At 51.8% G+C, this 25085-nt stretch overlaps 1 protein-coding gene across 3 annotated transcripts in view; it reads left to right on the plus strand.

Annotated features, from left to right (window-relative positions):
- The window catches only part of IL21R (interleukin 21 receptor), a 60166-nt gene extending 36525 nt beyond the window's left edge, over positions 1 to 23641 (plus strand). For all 3 annotated transcript variants that reach the window (XM_061401493.1, XM_061401494.1, XM_061401492.1), the window contains 8 exons: positions 8586 to 8649; positions 12118 to 12220; positions 15289 to 15488; positions 17679 to 17842; positions 18893 to 19070; positions 19511 to 19604; positions 19997 to 20081; positions 22270 to 23641. In XM_061401493.1, the coding sequence (XP_061257477.1) occupies positions 8601 to 8649; positions 12118 to 12220; positions 15289 to 15488; positions 17679 to 17842; positions 18893 to 19070; positions 19511 to 19604; positions 19997 to 20081; positions 22270 to 22992 (1596 nt within the window). In that variant the 5' untranslated portion in view covers positions 8586 to 8600 and the 3' untranslated portion in view covers positions 22993 to 23641. The remainder of the gene's footprint in view (positions 1 to 8585; positions 8650 to 12117; positions 12221 to 15288; positions 15489 to 17678; positions 17843 to 18892; positions 19071 to 19510; positions 19605 to 19996; positions 20082 to 22269) is intronic.
- Positions 23642 to 25085: the final 1444 nt, after the last annotated feature.

Genomic DNA, 25085 nt, shown 5'->3' on the forward strand with positions numbered 1-25085 from the left:
TTTTGAGTTGATTTTCATATATGGTGTGAGATGGGAGTCCATTTCATTCTATTTCATGTGGTTATCCGGTTGGATGAACACCATGTATTTTAAAGACTACTCTGTAGTCCTAGAAAATTTAGCGGGAACCATTTTTGTTTGGTTGTTTACCATGTTTCATTTACTTGGTGTGGATTCTTTAAGATGCTGCATGTACAAGATCATACCATCTGCAAACAGAAATGCTTTACTTCTTTCTTTCAAATATGGATGTCTTTTGTTTCTTTTTCTTGCCTAATTGCCTTGGCTAGAACCAAAGCATCAGCACAGTGAGAGTGGATATCTCTGTTTTTTGTTTTCTAAATTTATCTATTTATTTTTGGCTGCTGGGTCCTTGCTGTTGCATGGGCTCTAGGCGCAGCGAGTGTGTACTGCTCTCTAGCTGCAGTGGGTGGGCTTCTTCTCTTGCAGCACAGCACGGGCTCTAGGGCACGAGGGCTTCGGTAGTCGTGGCGCATGGGCTCAGTAGCTGTGGCTCCTGGGCTCCGGAACACAAGCTCAATAGGTGTGGTGCATGGGCTTAATTGCCCCACAGCATGTGGGATCTTCCCAAATCAGCGATCAAACCCATGTCCCCTGTACTGGCAGGCAGATTCTTTACCACTGAGCTACCAGGGAAGCCCTGGACATCTTTGTTTAATAAAAGTCATGAGAGTGGACATCCTTGTCTTGTTTCTGATCTTAGAGGGAAAGCTTTCAGTTTTTCCTTATTAAGTATGATGTTATAACTATGGGATTTTAGTAGATTCCTTTATCATATTGAGCTTGCTTTCTTTTTCTGAAGGATATTTTTTTTCTGGATATAACATTCTAAGTTGGATTTTAAGTACATCTTTGTCTTAAATTTTTAAAGTCATTTTTCTATGATGTGCCTAGATGTGGTTTTCTTTGTATTCGTTTTGGGGGAGGGGTGGTTATAGAACTCCTTGAATCTGTAGCTTAAAGTTTCTTGTTAGCTTTGAAAAATTCTTAACCAGTTTCTCTATCATTGCTTCTGAATCATTCTCTCTCCTCTTTTTCTTGACTCCAAATACATTTGTTAGACCTTTTCACAATGTCTCATATGTCTCTTTTGATCTTTACTGTATTTTTAAACATTTTTTCTCTGCATGCTTCAATCTGATTATCTTCTACCAATCTTTCAGTTCACCAATCCCCTCTTCTGATTTTTTAATCTGTTGTTAAACCCATCTGTTGCTGCTGCTGCTAAGTCGCTTCAGTTGTGTCCGACTCTGTGCGACTCCATAGATGGCAGCCCACCAGGCTCCGCCATCCCTGGGATTCTCCAGGCAAGAACACTGGAGTGGGTTGCCATTTCCTTCTCCAATGCGTGAAAGTGAAAGGTGGAAGTGAAGTTGCTCAGTCGTGTCCGACTCTTCTCGAGCCATGGACTGCAGCCTACCAGGCTCCTCTGTCCATGGGTTTTTCCAGGCAAGAGTACTGGACTGGGTTGCCATCACCTTCTCCCAAATCCATCTGTTACATTCTTATAAATCTCAATTATTGTGTCTTTCAGCTCTCGAGTTTCTGCTGTTAAATACATTGCTTATTTCTGGTGGAATTATTGAACACATTGATCATTGTTGTTGTTGTCTAGTCGCTAAGTAATGTCCAGCTCTTTTTTGACCCCATGGACTGTTGCCTGCCAGCCTCCTTTTGTCCTTGGGATTTCCCAGGCAAGAGTACTGGAGTGGGGACCATTCCCTTCTTCAAGGGATCTTCCCTACCCAGGGATCAAACCCGGGTCTCCTACATTGGCAGGCAGATTCTCTACCACTGAGCCATCAGGGAAGACCAATCATAGTTATTTTAAATTCTGTCTAATGATCACTTATGTGTCTGTTTCTGGTTTTGTTTCTTTCTCTTGGCTTTTGGTCATTTGGTACTGTTCTCTGGTTTGTCCTGTCAATTTAATTCAATGCTGGACATTGTGTATGAAAAGAATGGAGGCTTTAGATGAAGCCAAGTTTTTCTGGATAGGTTTTGATTTTTTTTTCCTAGCTCACATATAGCATATAGGCAGATTATCTTGATGCAGTGAAGGCTGAATATTTCTGATTTTTTCCTGATTCCCAAGGCATCTTTTTTTTTCCCCCTGAATAACTGGGTATTTATCGGGGCCCATTTTTCTTAAACTTTGATTCTCTCCTTAGCACTGTGAAACTGACAAAATCTCTTCTTAGTTTTTTTAGCCTCTTAACAGATGCTTTCTGCTAGGTTTCTTGGAATGCAATGATTTGGCAAATTATTTAAGGGGGCATTGCGTGCAGAGAATTTTCCTTCTCTCTGGCACCCTGGCCTCTCAAGTACTATCTCACTTGGTTGCTTTCTCATGCTTCCTAATAGTTTGGTTTTTTTTTTCCCCCCTCCTGCTTAACAGTTGTTCTTAGTAAGAAGGTTAATTAGTTACCAACTACTTCATCATAGCCAGAAGTGAAAGTATTCTTTCACATTTTAGTTTATAATTCACTTACATTTAAAATGTTATGAAATAGTTTGGACATATACAAAAGTATAAAGGAAAATATAATCAACACCATTCACTCAGTTTTACCAAACTGTTGAGACCACTGAAGATCCCCACCTGATCACATCCCCTCCTAGTTTACACTCTTCAGAGTTTGATGTTTCTCATCCCCTTGGGTTTTTTCTATATATTCAGGACACATGGATATTCACTGAGACAATATATAGAGCTTCTTTACATGGTGTTGTGTGACACATGGGCTTTCCCGGTGGCTCAGCAGTAAAGAACCCACCTGCAATGCAGGAGCCGCAGGAGACTGGGATTTGATCCCTGGGTGGGGAAGATGCCCTGGAGCAGGGCATGGCAACCCACTCCAGTATTCTTGCCTGGAGAATCCCATGGACAGAGGAGCCTGGTGGGCTACAGTCTGTGGAGTCAAAAAGAGTCAGGCATGACTGAAGTGTCTCGAAAGTGACATAGATAGTGTTATTATGCCTGTGTTCTTTTCTAACTTACTTTTCTGTTTCTTCAGAAAGAGTCGTTTGCTTTTTTATTTTTTTTGGTTGGTTTTTTGTTTTTGTTTTTTCTGTAAGAGTCATTTGCTTTGTTGTGTGAAGCTATGATTCATTTTCACATTGGGTGATTACACCATAGTTTATCTTTCCATTCTTTTGCTGACGGAGATTTAGCTTGTTTCCGGTTTTTCAATATTTAAGTCAATGTTGTTGCAAACATTTCTGCCTCGGCTTCTTGTACACATGTGCCAGTGTTTCATCAGTAGTATACTTCACAGTGAAATTGCTGGATCTTAGGGCAAATACCTGTTCAAGTTTGTTGCTGCTGCTGCTACTAAGTTGCTTCAGTTGTGTCCGACTCTGTGCGACCCCATAGACGGCAGCCCACCAGGCTCCCCTGTACCTGGGATTCTCCAAGTAAGAACACTGGAGTGGCTTGCCATTTCCTTCTCCAATGCATGAAAGTGAAAAGTGAAAGTGAAGTCGCTCAGTCGTGTCCGACTCTTAGCGACCCCATGGACTGCAGCCCACCAGGCTCCTCCATCCATGGGATTTTCCAGGCAAGAGTACTGGAGTGGGGTGCCATTGCCTTCTCTGTAACCAGGGTGAGATGGTATCTAATTGTAGTTTTGATTTGCATTTCTCTAGTAATTAGAGATGTTGAGCATCTTTTTATGCCTGTTGGCCATCTATATGTCTTCTTTGGAGAATTGTCTAGTTTTGCCCATTTTTTTTAAATCTTTTTGAGTTGTATGAGCTGTTTATATAGGAGGTTTAGTCACTAAGTCGTGTCCAACTCTTGCGACCCCACGGACTATAGCCTGCCAGGCTCCTCTGTCTATGGGATCCTCCAGGCAAGAATACTGGAGTGGGTTGCCATTTCCTTTCTCTGTTTCCTTCTCAAGTTTGTTAGACCATGCCAAACTGTTTTCCAGACCAGTTGTATTAATTTACATTTCCACTAGCCGTAAATGAGAGTTCCCATTACGCCACGTCCTCAGCAGCATGTGATATTGTCAGACTTTCAGTTTTTACTAATCTGATAAAATTTAAATGGCATGTTATTGCGGTTTTCATTTGCATTTCCCTGTTGACTGTGAAGTTAAGCACTTTGAATTCTCCATAGCACCTGCTTCCATCTGCCTTCCTCCCCCGAGTCTGCTCCACATCCCCAGACTCTCTTGAAATTTGGCCAACTTTTAGTCTGAATGACCACAACCTCAGAAATCATTCCTAGGCACTGGAGCCTTGTGGATAAGCTCTTCTTTAGGGCTCTATCCCGTCCAGGACTGTGCTGTACTTCTGCATTTAGTGCCTGCAACAAAGATAAGAAAACAGAATCAGAGAGGCTAGGGACTTGCCCAGCGTCACACAGCTGGCACCTGGCAGATCTCAGCCTTCACTCCTTGTAGGAGGCTGCAGGGCACCCTCTGTCCTTCACTCAGGAAGCACACCTGCTGGTCTGGGTGCGCCTAGGGAGTAAGTAGCTGTTGCCCTCAGGAGTCTGCTGAGCAGGAAGCCCCGTAAAGGGATGGATTCAGGGCAGGAAGGGCCATGGGACTGGGAGGCCTTTGTACTCAGTGCTGTGGAAACCAGAGGAGATGACTTGAAGACTTCATCATTCAAGGCTGATGTTTCCCAGAACTTGAGTGGCTTGTTTTAGATGGTTTTAAATATCCCTGGACCCCCTAGTTAGAGAGTGAGACCCTTTTCAAATTTCTTTGGCTCCTCTGCTGTTGACGAGGTGGTGGTGGAGGGGGAGAATCTCAGTTTGATGCTAGTATGTCTTCAACACCTCTCTCTGATACTCTTTAATCTCCCTTTTTAAACAAAGGCAAACCAGATCTCCAACTCATCAGAGTCTTAAGCAAGGAAGAGTGTCTTGCTAAAACTCAATTTCTGTCTTTTGTTTTCCTTGTATTCAGGTTTTACATTTCATTGCATTTTGTTTCATGGTGAGTTGGTTAGTTTAAGAAACACGTATACGATGCCTATTAACATGCCAGGCACTGTTCCAAATGCTCTAAAAACACTGACAACTCTCCCAAGAACTCTATGAGGTAGGTTATTAATATCTCTATTTTACAAATGAGGCCTCAGAGGCCCCGAGAGGTTAAGTAAACTCCCCAAGGTCACACAGTGTATAATCAGCAGTGCTGAGGTTTAAACTGAGGCGGGCTGGCCCAAGTCTGTGTTTTAACCACCGTGGTGCATGCTGCCTCTCTGTTTCATACTAGTCACCTGTGGAAGGAGGGCTTCCCTGGTGGCTCAGTGGTAAAGAATCCTGCAATGCAGAAGTAAAGCCTGCAATGCAGAAGACATGGGTTCGATCCCTGGGTTGGCATGATCCCCTGGAGGAGGGCACGGCAACCCACTCTAGTATTCTTGCCTGGAGAATCCCACGGACAGAGGAGCCTGGCAAGCTATAGTCCATAGGATTGCAAAGAGTTGGACATGACTGAAGCAAATGAGCATGCATGCATGTACCTATTGATGGTCTGATTTTCCATTTTGAGATGTTTATTGGAGCAAAAACTATGAGACCAGATAAAGAGAAACAGCAAGTAGATCACAGCACTGGTAAGAACCTTGAAGGCAGTAAGTGGCAGGAGTTCTAGAACATTCCAGCATAGCTTCATGGACACAGGGATGGAGCAGGTGGGTCATGAAGACTGAGTGAGTGGCGGGGGGGGCGTGGAAGATGTCTAAGAAGCAAACTCGGCACAGGAACTTGTCTCATGCAAAGGCAGGGAGGCATGAGGAGGCCTGGGATGCTGGGGACTGGTGAGTAATTCAGAGCAACTGGCCAGTAAGAGCAAGAATCCAGCCCCCTGGACAGCACGTTACGGTTCACGGAGCACTGCGGCATCTGCTTTCCCACTGACTCTTCTTAACTGCCAGGTGCTGTGTGCATTCCTGCCCCTAGTTTAGAGATGATAACTGAGGTCAGAGAGTTAGAAAACCAAAGAAAAGCTATTCTTTGCTCCAAGATGCTCTGGCCACAAATTTGGGGCTCTTTGTTCTGTTCTACTATGTCAGGTATCTTAGATAGCAAGCCACAGAAAAATAATTCTACCAAATAGGTGGGTGGAGTGGGGGGAGGGTTGGTGTATGTTAAATCCAGGTGTGGACATCAGGTACAGCTGGATCCAGGCCCTCAAGTGCTGCCATGGGGACTCTGGATCTGTATTTCTCAGGATTGACATTTCTCTGAGATGACAGTGGAGAAGGAAATGGCAACCCACTCCAATATTCTTGCCTGGAGAATTCCATGGACAGAGGAGCCTGGCAGGCTACAGCCCATGGGGTCGTAGGAGTCGGACATGGCTTAGCAACTAAACCACCACCACCAAGAGATGACAAAGATAGCTACCAGATTTTAGCAGGCACCCAAAAGATTACCTCTTAATAGAGTTCTAGAAGAAATTCCAAGATGGCTCTCGTTGGCCTTGCCTGGGTTGGTTTCTGTGTCTGATCCCCTCACTTGACCAGGTGGGTGGAGTGCTTTATTGGTCAGAGCTGGATTAGGTGCACACCCTGGTTCAAGTCAGCTTCAGTTGGAGGGGCTGTTCGTAAAAGGGGAAGAGATGCCTGGAAGACAGAAGCAGCAGAAACATCCTCTCCTTCCCCAGGGGCTTGTTTGTCATTGGTGCAAAGCTGAGGAATGAGGGACCTTGAAACTGACAAGGAATCTTGTGCTTTTTCCTGTGGCCCCAGATGGAGCCGCTGGGAGGGATGTGGACAGAGCCATGCCAGGCCCTGTGCCGAGGCTGGAGTCAGAGATGTGGACACATCAGTGAGGGGCAGATGCACACTCCATCTTCTCTAATGGGAAGCAGGATCCCTAAAATGTGATGATCAGATTCCTCCAGGGCGTGGAGCCAGGCATGAGCAGAGCTCCTTAGAGCAGATTTAAATACTATCTGTGCCAACATTGTTTTATTTTAACAGTGATATTATTCATTTTAAAGTGTGTTGGGGAGGGAATTCCCTGGCGGTCTAGTGGTTAGGACTTGATGCTTTCCCTGCTGTGAGCCCTGGTTCAATCCCTGGTCAGGGAAATAAGATCCTGCAAGCCATGTAAGGAGGCCCCCAAAAAAGTGTATTGTGGAAAAAATGCACAACCATGAACATTATTGCTTAGGTTGAGGTTGGAGTTAAATTTTGAAGAGTTCATTTAGAGAAAATAAACAGTAGTATACATGATCTACAAATATGGCCAACTTTTTGAAAATGAGACATTTAAGAACCTCTTGGCTGGGTCGCTCAGGGAGTCTGTCCATTTCTGGTGCTCTAAAAGCCTGTATCCATCACTATTTCTTGAGCATTTACATGTCAGGGGCTCTGCCAGGGGCCCAGCAATTCTGTAAATGGAGTCTTTGAATTCTTGAAGGCATCCTGGAAGCGGGCTTTACCACCTTCCTACTTATAAGGCTCAGAGAGGGGAAGTGTCCAGCCCAGAGTTCCACAGCTGAGCCTCTCTGTGCCCTGCCACTGCTGCTTGGTGGCTTGTTAGGGAGTTCAGAGGAAGCTCTCCTGGGGGCCAGAGTAGGATCTGGGGAACCCAGGCTCAGGGATGGCATCCGGAAGAAGCCACACATGTGACCTGGTCCCTGCGTGAGTCAGTCCTCTGGGCTTCAAATCCAGCTACACCCCTGTCTCTGGGGTCAATCTGGGTGGGGTTCCTGGACCCACTGGTCTCTGACTGGTACCATCCCACGCAGGCACAGAACTGAGGGTGCAGCTGGCAAAGTGCCAGCCTGGTGAGTTGTCCCTCTGCCCAGGGTACCAAAGTCTGCTTTTCCTGGACAGGCTGACTCGGATCTCCAAAGAGGTCTCTTCTCAGTCTCACACAGATCAGGGTGAGTCTAGGGCAACTTCACGTGCTCAGGCTGGGTTCCCCGTTGCTTCCTGGTGGGCTCACCCAGGCAGGCTCTGTGGTCAAGTTATCGGGCTAAGCATATCTTAGTATTAGGCAGTGATCTCCTTTGTGGTCTAATCTTGGATTTGTTATTCAGTGAGAAGCCAATTCAGGGAAACCTGGTGTGCTGCAGTCCATGGGGTCGCAAAGAGTTAGACACCACTAAACAACAGCAACAAGAAGCCAATTAATTGGGCTAACATCAACATGGGGATTTCATGGGAAGGAAACATCTCTGCTTATCAAATACAACTTTCCAAGCCACTCTCCCTTTTCTTATCTAGATGGATAAACACACACACATCCTGCTACAGCGACAGGTTTATTGGAATCTTTGAATAGCAAGCTCCTCCCCATTTCCATCCCCCTCTCACTTGTGACTGTGCTGGGTGCCCAGGAAGAAGGCGGGGGAGATGGGGGAGGGACCCCGGGAGTGCAAATTGGCCACTTCTAAGGGACAGGAACCCTTGGGAGCAGTCACAGGCTCCTCAAACACTTCCCCCTCCCCCCGCAAAAAAAAAAACAAATCCAAGGAACTGAGAGGCAAGTCTTCAAAAGGAGGGATGCGGACCAGAGTGGGGCAGTTCAGGGCCCTTTGGTCTCTGGATGCCAGGCTCACCCTCTCGCTGTGTGTCTCTTCCAGGCTCCGGGAGGCAGCATGCCGTGTGCCTGGGCTGCGACTTTGCTCCTGCTAATGCTCCAGGGAAGTAAGTAGCTGCCCCAAGGTCTGCAGGTGGGGAGCGGCCATGCTGGCCTTGTGGGTTGCAGGGCGGGGCTAGAGGGTCTGAGCCTGTAGCATCTGTCCACTTACAGCTGACACAGATGCAGTAGCCCTCTCTGCATCAACCAGAACCCATTCAACCAGCGAGCTCCACCATCTAGAAGTGGTTCACGCGAGTCCCACGTGATCCAGCCCACCGTCCTGGGTCTCCAGGTCTCACTGGCTGGGGAAGCTGGGTCTAGGGGAGGATGAAAGACTTCATCCTTCATCTCCATGGCTCTCTGCCTTGGCCAGCTCCCAATTCTTGGAGGGAGGAAGTCCTGCCTGTGGTCTAACCTCAGTTTCTCCTCATCTCCTAGGAGATGGTTTTCAACAATCCCTGGGTTCACTGCTGGCACTGATATTCCCCAGAGATGTTAAGCCCTGAGCTGGGAGAGGCCAGGAGTTACACTTGGGGGCAGAGTCGGGGCTGAGAGATCCAGGAAGCCTGCTGGGAGGAGGCGGACACAGCACACAGGCTCAGATAGGGGCTGGACTGGGGGCAGGGTTGGGGGGGGGCGGGGCCCTCTGCCGCGGCTCTGCTGACTCATGGGCATTTCTCTCCGGTTTTTACCGAAAGACCCAGAGCTTCAAATAGCTCCGTCAGGAAACAGATGTCAGGCTCCTTTGTTTTTCCTTTCTGAGTGGTCAGCAGCCCGGCCTGGCACTAAAGGGCCTTTAGGTCACCTGCTGCCTCTCCCCACCTCGCGGGCATAAATTCCAAGCTCCTGCTGTGTCCCGGGCACCAATGGCACCCCACTCCAGTACTCTTGCCTGGAAAACCCCATGGGTAGGGGAGCCTGGTAGGCTGCGGTCCATGAGGTCGCGAAGGGTCGGACACGACTGAGCGACTTCACTTTCACTTTTCACTTTCATGCATTGGAGAAGGAAATGGCAACCGACTCCAGTGTTCTTGCCTGGAGAATCACAGGGGCAGCGGAGCCTGGTGGGCTGCCGTCTATGGGGTCGCACAGAGTCGGACACGACTGAAGCGACTTAGCAGCAGCAGCAGCAGCTGTGTCCCGGGCACCGCCAAGCAGCCTGTGAAGTTCACGCAGCCCTGACGCCCAGTTCTCTGCTGAGGAAGCTAAGGCTCAGAGAGGGTGGGCGGCAGGTTCATGGCCACACAGGCAGGCAGTTGCGGAGCTGGGATCGGTTCCCAAAATCTGCCCGATTCCCATGGTCTTAACTGCTTTTACTGCGTAAGTGCCTCGTGCAGGCCGCGTGGGCTGCCCCAGCATGATAGCATCTAAATACCTCCACATGCACACACCCCCTCAAGAAGTCAGTGTCCAATAACAGGGACTCGGAGCTGTTGTGAGTCACGTGTCCACTTTCCTTGGTTCCCACTGCCTCCCACATGCTGTGATAACCCTGTGGGGTGGGGGTGGGGGTGGAGGGATGGTGGCCCTGGGGCTCTCTGCCCAGGGCTCAGGGTACTGACCAGGTGATGGGGTTTTTACTCCTTCTGGTCCCTGATGCCACCTCCATGCTAGTTTCTGGGACTGCTGTCCCCTCCTCAATGTTTCATTCCACATTCGAGACAAATCTTGTCCCTTGGTAAGGGCTTCCCAGGTGGTTCAGTGGTAAAGAACCCACCTGCCAATGCAGGAGACATATGGGTTTGATCCCTGGGTTGGGAAGATCCCCTGGAGGAGGAAATGGCAACCCACTCCAGTATTCTTGCCTGGGAAATCCCATGGACAGAGGAACCTGGCGGATATACAGTCCATGGGATCACAAAAAAGTTGGATATGATTTAGTGGCTGAACAACAGTAGCTGTCCCTTGGTGGCCTTAAGCCTCCAAGCTCTGGAGTCCTGAGAGAGAATAACCAGGATACGAACCCAGAGAGGACATGGCCACATGGGTTTGGGTCCTGCCCAAATCTGTCCTCTTTTCTCCACAAATTATCTGAACTCGCCCTTCTGTGCCCACCGACGGGCCCTATGTTCCTCCCCAAAGGATGCCTCCTCCTAGAACAGGATTGGTTTCCACATCTCAGATCCCTTGCTAATGCTGCCAGAAGCCTTCTCAACTGTGCTAAGGATTCTGAGGCCACACCCGCTGGAAACAGTGCCGTGATCGATTAGCAATGTCTGCCATGTGTGCGGCTGTAAAGACCCAGCAGAGATTAGCTTCTGCCCTTCCTGGGTTTCATCAGCCCAGACCAAAGAGAGAGACAGGAGGCATAGCCCAGCCTCAGAGCCTCAGTATTCTCATCTGTAAAATGGTGGAAAGGAGAGTGAAAGTCGCTCAGTCGTGTCTGACTCTTTGCCTCTCCTATAGTCCATGGAATTCTCCAGGGCAGAATACTGGAGTGGGTAGCCTTTCCTTTCTCCAGGGGATCTTCCCAACCCAGGGATCGAACCCAGGTCTCCCACATTGCAGGCAGATTCCTTACCAGCTGAGCCACCAGGGAAGACTGTAAAATAGTGGTGGGATTAGAAATAAAAGCTGTTTCCAGCAACAATGTTCTTGGCTCCAAATCCAGCTTCTGAGCTAGACAGAGCCCTGGGAGGAATGTACTCCCACCCTCTGGATCTTCATTAGTCAAGGAAAAATAGGAAAAGGCCACTAAGAATGAATCCGCTTAAAAGGGGAACAGATTTCTGGTAAATAGTAGGGATATGGGGGTGGGGGATAGCAGTGTTGGCACTTGATCTTACAAAACAAAACCGAGCTAAAACTCAAGTGGATTTTGTCAAACATTTACCAAAATTTAAATTGTGATTGGACCTATATTTTTAGAACCAAAGTGAAGCAATTGACATTGGATGTGGGCGAGTATGAAATCTTCCAACAAAATTGCCTGCGAGGGCCAGACCTGTGCCACTCTGGCGGTGGTGATGGCGCTTTGGGTAGTAGGATACATACATTTTGGCAAAAATATTCAAGGGCTTCTCAGTTTTCTGAAGGCTTCTTGCTCCTTCAGAGCACTTCCGGTCACCGAGGTCTTTGTCCTGTCTGAGACCAACTGCAGGGGAATAGAACGCTCCTCCTTGTCTCTCACTGGCTGCGTGAATCCCTCTCACGGGACACGCAGATGCATCTGGCATCTGGGGCATTCAGGATGCGCCACCTTGAGAGGAAGGCTGGCCACGAGGGATGATGAGCTGGTGTCTGGACACGGGGCTTGTGGGGAGAGCCCATGGTAGGGACCTGCTTAGTTTAGGAATCTCATCCTCCCAGCCAGCCTCAAAATTTTGGAGGGCTCAAAAACAGAATTCTCAGGTGGCAAGAACCCCCCTTGCCCCAGTCCTTCATCTCAGTGGCCCTTGAATCATCATATTCATCATGGCCCAGGGACCCCCACTTCCCCTCACCATCCAGCCCTCAAGGGGTTAGGAGGTGGCGATCCCTGCAGCCCCCACCCTACCCCCTCACCAAGGCCTCTGTCTCCCCTGACTCTCCAGCCTGGGGCTGCTCCAACCTCGTCTGCTACACCGATTACATCGAGACTATCACCTGCATCCTGGACACATGGGCCAGGCACCCCGACTCGCTCACCCTCACCTGGTAAGTGACTGGGCCTCACCAGCCCTGGGGATGATATTCAGGGTAGCCCTGGAGGGCTGGGATGAGGCAGGACCACCAGAGACCTTGGATTGAATTGGACCGACTGGGTGCCTGGCAGGTTTTGTTGTTGTACAGTCTTTGTGTCTGGCTTTTTTGCGATCCCATGGACTGTAGCCCACCAGTCTCCTCTGTCTGGATTTCCCAGGCAAGAATACTGCAGTGGGTTGCCATTTCCTTCTCCAGGGGATCTTCCCAACTCAGGGATCGAACTCACATCTCCTGCATTGGCAGGCAGATTCTTTACCACTGAACCACCAGGGAAGCCCTCCTAGCAGGTAGTTAAGCAGTTTAAAAATATCTACCGCTGCGTGCGGGTTCACTCAGCCCTTTCACAATGGCACTTGGTTTCATTGTGGGCTGAGAACATGATCTGGGACCATGAGCTACTGTCTGACTGTGGTCTGGGAATCAGTCTACCCATCTTACAGATGTTCACACAGGGCTCCTGAGACTTGTCCAGTAAGCAGGGCTACAGAGACCATACTCTTGCCCACACAGGCCTGACTGTGGGTTTGAGACTTCAGGATGACCATACTCCCACGGCTGTCTTGAACACTGAATACATGCCCCACATCCAGCTATGCTTCACATGAATGATCATTTCTGAGTCTCACAGTTATTACTCCCATTTTACAAATGAGGACACTAGGGATCAGAGAGGTTATGCAGTTTGCCCAAGGTCACACAGCCCGTGAATGGTGGAGCTCAGATTCAAACACGGGCAGTCTGACTCCAAGATCCGCGGGTCCCTATTAGTGCATAATGCTAAAGAAAACATTGTTCATTGCACTTGTTAAAGAATGGTAAGGTGTATTTTTTTCACTTTATGTTTTAAAACAGAATGAGGGGTTCATGCTTTTATTTTATTTATTTATTTTTAAATTAAAAAAACAATTTGGCTGTGCTGGTTCTTTGTTGTGATGCATGGGCTTCCCTCTAGTTGCAGTACACGGGCTCAGTTGCCTCATGGCAACTTAGTTCCCGGAGCAGGGATCAAACTCACGCCCCCTGCCCTGGAAGGAAGATTCTTAACCACTGGACGACCAAGGAAGTCCCAAGGCAGATTTTATTCAAGACCATCATGATAGGTGTAGGGGCTGGGGGTTTTGGTGTGGGGAAGAAAGATTGGTCTCAAACAGAATTCAACAAGGAAAACTGGGAATTTATAGCCAAGGAGAAGGGCAGTGAATGGAAAAACACTAAGAGGAAACATCAGGGGTCGGAGGGAGTTCCAGATAAACTGACCTGAACTGATGGCAGCCCAATATGATCAGACATCACCTGGGTAATGGCTCAGGATGAGGAAATTGACCAGTTGTGAAGGATGGACGATTCTGGCTAAGCTGAGTTAACAGGATCCTTGCTGAAATTAGCCAATGCCCCAAAGTCAGCACCTAGTTAAAGAGAGACTTCCAAGGAGCCTGAGCTGAGCCTGGTCAAGGAGAGTCTTTGTCAATATACTGCTCAGGATAGAAAACAGGTGGCTTTCATTCTGTCATCACCAATTCGTTGGTTCATTCACTTACGTCTTCAGAACATATTTATTAAGCTCTTGCCAGACATTTGGAGGCACTGGGGGCTCAGTAGAGCCCAAGACTGACAAAGTCCCAGCTGTCGTGTAGCTGACACACTGCAGGGAAGACAGACAATAACCATGTAAACAGCCAACAGGATACGTTCTGAGACTGCGTGCTTTAAAGTCCAGGAGTCTCGACCCTGGAGTAGAGAGTCAGCAACATGAGGGGAGAGCGGCTTTAGCCAGGGCAGTCCAGCCAGGCCTCTCTGGGTGAGGAGAAGGCAGTCAGGGAGCTGGGGAGAGGGCATTCCAGGCAGAGGGTAGTGCATGTGCAAAGGTCCTGAGGTGGGGACAGGATGGTGAGTTTGAGGAATAGGGAGGAGGTCAGTGTGGCTGGAGCAGAGTAAGCCAGGCTAAGGGAGAACCACCAGGGAAAGAGGGGAGTGGTAGGTGGGGCCAGCTTTTATTTGTGTGGGTGGTGAGAAGCCACCTGAGGATTTTAGGCATGGAGGTGACAGGGAATTTTTAAAGGTCCCCCTGGATGCAGTCTAAGAGTCTTAGAGACCCCTTTTTTTTTCAGCAGAAGTTTCTATTCCAGTAAATACTTGGCAGAGAACTGAGTCCATGCCTCCATATTAGCCCTGGAGGGTGGTTATGTTCATAGCCTGAAGAGGTAGGTAGGGGAATAAATATCTGGTGAACTCCTATACATACTTCAAAACCCACTGTTTCTGCTCACTGGCAGTTAAAAAGCCAGAGCATTTTCCCCTAACTTTATACCAACAGCCTTCCTGAAGGCCACCCAAAGCAGGCGGTAAAGTTCATTTAGCTCTTATCTTGGCCTTGAGCACAAGCGCTTATTAGGTATGCATCAGATATTGGACAGAAAGTGGGCAAAAGGGAGACTTGAAATGCTTAGCTTCCTTCCTCTAGGACAGTGATACAGTTGATGGAACTGACAGGGATATATTTAGGTTCAGTCCAGGAAAGAATGACCCAAATTTCCAAAGTCAAAAGCTATTGCTCTCAAATGGGGCTTCCCCAGTGGCTCAGTGGTAAAGAATCTACCTGCCAATGCAGGAGACATGGGTTTGATTCCTGGGTCAGGGAGATCCCCTGGAGGAGGGCATGGCAACCCACTCCAGTATTCTGGCCTGGAGAATCCCATGGACAGGAAAGCTTGGTGCGCTACAGTCCATAGGGTTGCAAAGAATCAGACACAACAGAAGCGACTGAGTACATGTGCATGCATGCTCTTAAGTGAGGTATTGAGTTCCTGGTCCCCTGGAGGCATACAAGCCAAGCCTGGACACAGTCCATCAGGGCTGCTTCAGGGAAGGAATATCTTCCCTGGGAAAGCAGCAGTTGGACCAAGTAACCCCCCAGCCCCACCTGAAATCCCTCCCAGCACCAAGATTCTGGGCTTGGGCCCTGGCCCTGAGCCCTGAGCCCTGCTGGCTTCCAGCCATGACTGGCTGCTCTGTCTTTGAAGGCATGACACATATGGAGAACTGGAGGATGACGTCACCTCCTGCAGCCTCCTCCGGTCCACCCACAACGCCACCCACGTGGCGTACACGTGCCACATGAATGTGTTCCGCCTCATGGCTGACGACTTCTTCAATGTAAGCATGACAGACCCATCCGGCAACTACTCCCAGGAGTGTGGCAGCTTTATAGTGGCTGCGAGCAGTGAGTATCCCTCAGCCCCCAGAGTTTAGGAGAATGCATGGTCGCTGGGCTGGCCCCCCAGGCCCACCCTCTCCTTAGAGTTCTTTTTGCTATAGTGTGATGGGTTGATCAGTAGGTTTGAGTCTTAACCAAAGAGAGGCAGCAGGGTTATGGAAACAAGTTGGACTGGGACCCAGGACCTTGGCCTTCAGTTCTGGTTCAGCCCCTGCCTGTCTGTGACCTTGGACTGCTTCCCTATTTATAGAGTGAGGATTCCTTGAACCCTGACTCTTAGGGATTCTGTTCCCATGATGGGGGACATTGGGTCCCAAGAGAAAAACCTCGCTGAGTTTTCTCCCATTCATTGGCTCCTTGAGGCCCAGCATCTCCCTCCAGGCTGGCGGTAGGGGGGAATCCACAGGCAGAAGGGGCCCAATTGTCTCTCTGGAAGCAGTTGTCTCTCTGGGTCCAGAACCAGGTTGGGTCCAGGTGTGTCCGAAGTGGGATTTCCAGGGAGAGGGGGTGAGAGTCCCGTGCCCAGAGGCATGCAAACACAGACTGCTAAGAGAGTCCTGTCTTCCTCGGGAAGGCTCAGCCTCCACGGTTTGGCAGTTTCTGGCCCTGGATCCCCAACGGTGGGGCGTGGGGTGAGAAGGTGTGTGCCATTCACACCCTGGGGGTCTAGGTTTGGATCATTTCACTGTGGGTATCACACCACACAAAGTGTGAACAAAGCTTCACACACACCCAGACACACCCAGAGTCTCTCTCACATACACGCATTCATAAATACACCCTCGAACACAGGCATGGGTGTCCCACCCCCCCCTCAGCCTATCCAGCCTGGACACCTGCCCACATGCTCACTCCTACACGGGCACGCGTGCCCGCACGCTCTCTCAGCCACGCAGATCCAAGCGTGGCTAGTTCACAGAACAGGGGTGCCCTCCTGCCCCTCTGAGAGAGCCGGGCGGACAGCAAGCCTGCCCCTGCAGAGGAGAGGGACTGCTCCACTGCCCCCCACCTCACAGTGGGGCTCCAAGTCACTTTTCCCTCTGGTCCTGCCTCCCCTCCCTGCCAGGGTCTGAAGCCAGGCCTGTACCCAGATTTGGCAGGGGGCACTGTTCTCCCCTACGCCCAGACCCTTTTCTTCTCCTGGGCCCTGGACCCCTGTCCTTGACCCCATCCCTGATCCCCGGCTCTGGTCCACACCACCCAGCCCAGGACATACCAGAAAGTGGGAAACCAGGCCTCCATTGGCCTGGGGAAAAGAGGAGAGGATCTAGAAGCATTTCCAGTCCCAGGTGACAATGAAACTCCCCCTGCCCCCTACCACCTCCTGAGCGTGTGCCTTCCCCCATCACAGTTCAGGGTGCCGAGTTGTCCGCAGCTTCAGAGTTGCTGTTTGAAATCCCTGGCGGGGATGCACGTTGGTTTCACAACCATCTCTTGAGGGCCTACTGTGTGCCAGCTCTGTCCTAGGAGCTGTGGACATGGCATTGACTGGAGAACAAAACCTCTGTCCCAAGGAGCTAAGATTCCCCCAGACAGGGGCAGGTGGCAAGCAGGATCACAGAGCCCTAGAGGGCATGGTGTGGTGACTCAGATCTCTGCTCCTGCACTTTCCAGAAAATGTCCAGGAGATGACAGCATTCACATCACATCCCCAGGGCCCCTTCAGGCATCAAACTACTCCTGCAGAGCAGCCCGGCAGGCACTCAGAGGTGGTAACTTCCATCATTAACATAATTTGTGCTAATTAATTAGCCTGATGCTAATTACAGTCTCTTGACTTCTCAAGGAAGCTGCAGTTAAAAGAACACGATGCCGTCATTTAGAACAGACATGGAGAACATGTGGGTCTCGTTGGTTTTCTCCCTCTGGCCGCCGCCGGTCTGCATTCTTGCCCCCTTGAGGGGTAGCATCCCCCTTGAGACTGGGAGGGCTTGGTCTCCAAATCTGTGTCATCCATCTCTGTCCCCTGCCCAATTGGGTTGCGTTTGCAACCCAATCTCATCTAAATCTCCCGTTTCTCAGATGAGTAAACTAAGGCCAGGAGACGGGGTGCTTCACCCCAAGTCATTCAGGGTCACTAGTCTTCATCTCATCAAGAATGGATCAGGCATAAGGGAATTTATTCCCATCACCGCATCCTTCTCAGCTGCTGCAAAATCTCATCCCATTTTTCTCTTTCTGGCTTTTTCCTGTAAGTCAAGCCATCTCCCCCTTTCAACGTGACCGTGAACTTCTCTGGATATTATAATGTCTCTTGGAGTTCCAGTTCCAGTTTCAGTCCCAGTGACCGTGTCTATGCGCTGAAGGACAAACTTCAGTATGAGCTGCGGTACAGGAAGGTTGGAGAGCCCTGGGCTCAGGTGAGGCCCTCAGAGGACTGGGGTGGAGGGCGTCGGGGGCGGGAGGGACGGGATGCACAGAGCATCCAGACAGGAGGAGGGGCAGCCACAGGTGAGCCTGTAATTCACGGTCCAGAGTGGAAACCAAGGACTCGCGAGGGATGGACGCTCTCCCTGGCGCTCTCTCACTCCATGCTGCCTCGTCTCATTTTTCCCCGGGGTAGGAGACCCCTTAAAATCCCTTCCTTCCTGTCCCTGTGTCCTCTTCTATCAGCGTGCCAAAGAGGAAGGGATCGGCACCATCCCTGGTTCTATCTCAGGTCTAGTTCTGTCACAGTAGGAAAAGTTTCAGAAATGGGGCAGCCTGGAACTGTCCCATTAGACTTAGAATGGCCACTGTTGGAGACTTCCAGAAGCATTGATAACCAAGGAAGTTCAGAGGGAACGTTGTTTCAAATGTGAAGGCTTCTGAAGGCGTTCTTTGTTTAGAGTGTTGAAGAGTTCCAGAATGGCCTGATGTTTAGAACAGTCACAGCTGAAGAGTTTTAGAACTATCCATCCTTTAGAATGGTCCCAGTTGAAGACTTTCATAAATGCCATTGTTCAGACTGTCCCCAGTGGAAGACTTGCGGAGGCATCAGTTGCTAAGATGCCTGTAGTTACAGATGCCCAGAAATGCCCACTATGGAAAATACCCACTGTTGACAAATTACAGAAGTGTCCAAGGTCTGGAATGCTGTCAGTTAAATATTCCCAGGAATGGTCACTGCTGCTCCTGGGACATTTCCAAGCCCAGCCAGGAAGGGTCCCCTGCCAGGCCTGTGAGTGGATGAGCTTGGATCAGAGAGAAACAGAACAGAGCACTATATCTTAGTGAGGCCACGACTCGGTGCTGCCCAGGCCGGAGTGTCCAGAACTCAGACTGGGGCTTGATTCTTGTGGAGAGGGTTGAGACTTTGTGGGAGAGACTCCACCCCTTTCGTGGGGGCTGGTGAAGTATGGTTCTGCTGGGGATTGGCGGGGCTGGATTGGGGGTTCATGATGTGGTGCATCCTTTCCCTGTGCCAACAGAGTCCAGGGAGAAAGCTGATCTCAGAGGATTCCAGAAGCGTCTTTCTCCTCCCTTTGGAGTTCCACAGTGGGTCAAGCTACGAGCTGCAGGTGCGGGCAGGGCCCCAGCCCGGCTCCACCTTCCAGGGGACCTGGAGCGAATGGAGTGACCCAGTCGTCTTTCACACCCAGCCGGAAGGTAGATGTGAAACAGGGATGGGTGGATGGATTGACACCCACTCCTTGTACTAGATCTAGTGCGGCCACCCCGAGCCTGGCTGGAGGGTACCCACTGAGTCCTGTGCCCGCTGGTTGCCACTCCATAGCATTTCTAGGGCCCCTGCTTGCCAAGGCCTGAATTGGGTGCTAGGCACGTCTCCCGGCAGGGCATTTGATCCCCCTAATACATCTGTGAAGTAGGAATTATTATGCCCATTTTGCGGATAAGAGAAGGGAGACTCCAAGAGATTAAAATCACTTGCCTGGGGTGGGGGTTGGACCCAGGTCCATCCCACTGTGAGGTAGCAGAAGCCTTCCCACCCTCTTCCCCACCAGCCTGGACCCAGTGCCCCCCACCCACACCCGCGTGGCCTCTTATAAAAGTCAGTCAATGTCACCCAGCGTTTGCTTCCTTCCCAGAGAGAAAGGGAGACCTGTATCTTCACCTGGTTCCCATCCCGCTCATCCTGGTCTGCCTCATCTTTGTCTTCTTGGGCCTGAAGGTCCCTTGGAGGTGAGGCCAGGGCACAGGGAGGCAGGGAGGGATTCAGCCTGGGCCAGGATTTGGGGGACACCTCTAGGAGCTGGGGTGCCCAGGGCCTCCACTCCCCGACTCCTCCCCGCAGCCCCGTGGAGTTGAGGGTGGAGGAGGAGTCAGGGCTCAGAGCCGGGCAGCGTCAGCTCAGCACAGAGCAGGCAGCCCAGCCCTTGAACACTGCACCTTCAGGAGACTCGCTGCCCCATTTTACAGATATGAAAATTGAGGCCTGGGGCAGAGGGGCGGAAGGGAGGGGCCCGAGTTGTGTCTTGGAGACACTGAGTCTCCCACAGGACACATTTGGGGTGCAGCTGAGCAGGAGGCCCTGCTGCCCTCTGGGAGGACTCACCTCGTCTCTACCTTCCCAGGCCGTGGGAAAAGGTATGGTTGCAGGTGTCCAGCCCAAAGCCCTTCTTCCAGCCCCTGTACGTGGGCCACAGCGGAGACTTCAAGGTGAGCATCCCCACCCTGTGATGAGCCCCTTGGAGCCTCTCGTCTTCTGGGAGCTTGCGTCTCCCCTCACACCTGGACCCCCCAGCCCCACCCTGCAGGTCGTGGGCACCCAGATCCCTGCCCAGCCCGGAGCCAGACTTCATTCTCTCCATCCACAAAGTGCAGGAAGGAGTTCCCGTGGAGCAGGAACACTGCAGATCCTGCAGCGTTTCTCAGGCCAAGGAATCAGACTGGGGCAGAGGGGGAGCTAGGTGGTCCCTTGAGCCCCAGACTGGCCTCCCAGTCCTTTTGTAGAAACCCTTGCTCTGGAGGTGGGGAGGGAGCAGCTTCTGGGAAGGAAATGGCCCCACCTGCAAAATACATGGGGCCCCCACCCCCGCTGCCAGCACCCATGGGTTCTCTGTGCCCATTTACCGCCCCCCCCCCCCCCCCCCCCCCACCACCCCCCCGGAGGCGGCAGCCACCACAGAGAGGATGTGGTGATGGCGGGCGGGGCGGACAACCTGCTCCAGCCGAGCCTGAAAGTCAGGAGGTGTGACCTGCCGGCTGCCTGGCCATCAAGGAGCGCTGTCTCGCCTCCGCCCTTTCACCCGCGTAGCAGCCCCTGCGAGTGGGTGGCTGGGTGTTCCATTGTCCCAGGGGAGACACGAGGAGCCCAGAGGCTGAGGCTCAGAGACAGGCGGGGGCGGGGCCTAGGTTCCATCACGTTCAGCCAACCTTTCCTCTTTCCTCTGCCCTTTCTCTGAAGCTCAGCTCTCACGTCTATTCTGCGTTTGTTTTTACCAAGACTCATATAGCCCTCGCTGGTGCACTGGCTGCTCTGCTAGGAGCTCCACAGATGTTATTCAATGTATCATTTAATCCCCACAACCACTCTGTGGAGTGGGGACTGTTAGCGGGCCCATTTTACAGATGAGGAAGCACAGAGAGGCCAAGTAACTGGCCCAAGGCCACACAGCTGAGAAGTGACTTCCGATCAGGGGTGATGGGCCTCAGCAGGGTTCTGAGATGAGCTTTCTGACCAGGGAGCTCAAAACTGGGAGATTTTGGTTCTCAGGGATGTTCTCTGCCGACTGGATGGAGACCCTGTGTCATGAGGGGAACCCCTGGCAGGCAAGGGCAGGGAGACCCTTAAAGCTTAAGGATGGCTGCCTCAGTTCATCTTGCCCCGCAGCCCTTATCAGGAGATGCAGTTTTGATCCCTGGGTCAGGGAGATCCCCTGGAGAAGGAAATGGCAACTCACTCCAGGATTCTGGCCTGGGAAATCCCATGGACAGAGGAGCCTGGTGGGCTACAGTCCATGGGGTTGCAAAAGTCAGACATGAATGAGCAACTGAACCACTGCCACCACCTTATCCTTTATGAGTGGCTGGTCCTTGATTCATTCTGCTCATTCATTTACTTAATATATACTTTTTGGGTGTCTACTGTCTGCCAGGCACTGTGTGAGCCTCTAAGGGACAGCCATGACCCGAGAAGCAAGGGGCTTTGGCCTGGCCACATGTCCACCCTAGTAAGGACATAAACAGGAGAAGCAAGGTTTCGAGAAATCTCCCCAAGGAAGATAAAACAGGAGGCCTGGTGGGGACCCTGCCACTCAGTCCTCAGGGCCTCCTGCCCTCTGTCCCTGCTACTCGGGAGTCTTGACCCCACACCCACACAGATCCCAGGCCACCGAGCAGTGGATCTTCTGCGCCTGCAGGTTCCCAAGAGCCATGGCTCCTTGCTACAGGTGGGGAAACTGAGGGCCAGGGACGCAGGGACAGTGGGGGGGACCATCTCTGGACAGGGACACAGCTGGGTGCTAATCTCCCCCACCCCCATCTATCTATGTTCTGAAGTCTTCCTTTCTGTCTCTCTTTCTGTCTGTCTTGTCTCTGTGTCTGTTTATGCATAAACAGCCTACCCCCTTACCCCTGTCCGTGGGCTTCCCAGATGGCCCTAGTGGTAAAGAATCTACTTGCCAATGCAGGGGATGCAAGAGTTGCAGTTTCAATCCCTGGGTTGGAAAGATCCCCTGGAGGAGGAAGTGGCAGTGCACTCCAGGATTCTCGCCTGGAGAATCCCATGGACAGAGGAGCTTGGCGGGCTACAGTCCGAGGGGTCGCAGAGTCGGACATGACCCAGTGACTGAGCACCCTTGTCCCTGCTCCCATCCATGACTCTCCCTCCTTGCCTCTCTTGCAGAAATGGGTGGGCACACCCTTCACTGCCTCCAGCCTGGAGCTGAGGCCCTGGAGCCCAGGGGTGCACTTGGCCCTTGAGATGTGCAGCCCATGCCCACCGCAGGGTGTAGTCAAGGGGCTGGTGCCCACGGAGCTGCCGGAGCCCACAGACCTGGTAGAAGCTGACGGAGTGCCTGAGCCGGGCTCCTGGGGCCCAGTGCCCTCCACCGCCGGCAGCTTGGGCAGCTCGGTTTACAGCCAGGAGAAGGACCGGCTGTACGGCCTGGTATCCATCGACACGGTGACTGTGGTGGATGCGGAGGGGCTGTGTGGCTGGCCCTGCACCTGTGGGGACGATGGCTACCCTGCCCTGAACCTGGACACTGTCCTGGAGCCTGGTCCGGACACAGAGGAACGGCTCCTGAGCACAGGGACCACGATCCTGTCTTGTGGCTGTGTCTCGGCCGGTGGCCCCATGAGGCCGGGCAGCCTCCTTGACCGGCTAAGGCTGTCCCGTGAGGATGAGGCAGATTGGACACCTGGGCCGTCGGACAGCGAGGCGGGCTCGCCCCCGGTCGGCCTGGACATGAACACGTTTGACAGCGGCTTCGCGGACTCTGACTGTGGCAGCCCCGTGGAGAGTGACTTCAGCAGCCCCAGGGACGAGGAACCCCCCAGGAGCTACCTCCGACAGTGGGTGGTCATGGCCCCTCCACCTACGCCGCCGGGGTCCCAGGCCAGCTAGCGATGCCCCGACGGGACACCTGAGCCTGGTGTTCAGAGTGTGCATCTGGGGTTCAGGGGCCCACTGGCGTGGCTGTGCATGTGTGTGTGTGTGGCCCGCGTGCCTGGGTGGACAGGAAGCACCCCCGTGGTGATGCCATGTGTGTGTCTGTGCCGATGTGAGTTCCCCGTATGCATGAATGTGAGCGGCACGTGCCTCTGTGCACACGAGGACAGTCTCCCTCCCAGCCATGTGGGGGTGGCCCCCGGGACACGTGCCAAGAAGCCAGTCATGCGGTGGGACCAGGGCCCTGCCTGGGACAGACCACAAGCCCAGCACCCACCGCCCCCCACCCCAGGTCCTGCCTCTGGGAGCCGCACAAGATCCACACTCTTCCTCATCACCTCGAAGGGGGCGGGAAAGGGGACCAAGCGAGCCCACCGTGACCCTGGGGGTGGGAAGACTGGCGGGGGGTGGGCGATGGATGTAGCTCTGAATCCTGACTCTGACACCTCCTGGCTGTGCCATCTTCAGCGAGTCACTTCCCCTCTCTGGGCTGGAGTTTCCTGTCTGGACCATGTGGGTGGCCTGACCTACCCTGTGGAGAAATCAGAGAGGTCGCCCACATACGGTGTGCAGCCCAGACCCTCAATAAACATCAATTTCCTTCCTTCTGTGGCCAGGACCACGGTCTGTGCTGGAGGTTGGGTGGGGCTGAGAAATCAGACAGACCCAGGTACCTGCGGGCTGTCCCGCCCTGCAGAGCGGCACCTGCGGGATTCTGGGCTGAAAACCAGCTTTGTTTCTTAGAATCAGCCCCTCAGCAACCAAGATTTTGTTTTTGGGCGCCTGCTGCGCATTTGTTGTTCCCATTATGCGCCCAAGAGATATTTATTGAGCACACACAGGTGCTGGGATGCTGGGAGAGGACCCTCTTGGCATTCACGGTGGGGGAAGAACACGACTAGGCAGTAAGGACACGGTGGTCCTGGTCCCTGGCATCTTATTTGTTCATCCTGGGGAATTAGAGGAAGTCAAGTTCTTGATGGTTTGTCAGAGAGCCTGCTGAAATGTGAAATTAAGATGCTAAGAAAATACTTCTTTGCAACATTTTGAAGGCAACTTACTGAACATCAGCTTTTCACAGGAGCTGGAAATTGGTGCTGCACATTGCAAACAATTCTTACTTTAAAAAAGGAAAAAAGATCCCAGGAAAATCAGAATGGACATCTCTGTAGTGGGGCATAACGTGCAGAAGTCCTCCCCATCCCCTTCTCTGCTGCTGCTGCTGCTGCTAAGTTGCTTCAGTCGTGTCCGACTCTGTACGACCCCACAGACGGCAGCCCACCAGGCTCCCCCGTCCCTGGGATTCTCCAGGCAAGAACACTGGAGTGGCTTGCCATTTCCTTCTCCAATGCATGAAAGTGAAAAGTGAAAGTGAAGTCGCTCAGTCGTGTCCAACTCCTAGCGACCCCATGGACTGCAGCCTACCAGGCTCCTCCGTCCATGGGATTTTCCAGGCAAGAGTACTGGAGTGGGGTGCCATTGCCTTCTCCGATCCCCTTCTCTACAGCTCGATAAAAATCAAAATCAAAATCAAAAGAAAGGAAAAGAGATCATTTTTCTCCTAAGGGTGCTCACCTTTAGAGGCAGGCTTTTCGAGGCCACTGAGCCAGGTTAAAATAGCAGAGTCTGTTTCAGCCACCAGCTCTCAGAGCCCTGAGGGACTCTCTGCCCCAGCCTGGCCCTGCCTGGCCCATGGTCCTTCCCAAAAGTCAGGCTGCAGGGCACCACCTGAAGCTCTGGCCTGTCTCAGCTTTTGGATGAGGCTGACCTGTCAGTCCTGCCGATGGCTCCTCTGACTTCTCTGTAAAAGGGGGAGGGGGGCGGTGGTTGGCAGAAGTCGCTGAGAACACCGGATTCCTTGGTTCTGAAAATTCTAGAACATTGATGGTCTTAATAGTGGGGCTGGGATCAGGATGTGCGAGGTGCAGATGGGAGCACAAGTGTGAAACCACAGCTCCTGCAGGTGTGAGCAGCCCTCCCCACCCCCCACCGTCGCCCCGGAGATGCTTGGGCCAAGGTGTGCTGTGGTTTCACACCTTCAGGGAGAC

This window comes from Bos javanicus, chromosome 25, assembly GCF_032452875.1.
Source record: "Bos javanicus breed banteng chromosome 25, ARS-OSU_banteng_1.0, whole genome shotgun sequence".
NCBI lineage: Eukaryota > Metazoa > Chordata > Mammalia > Artiodactyla > Bovidae > Bos > Bos javanicus.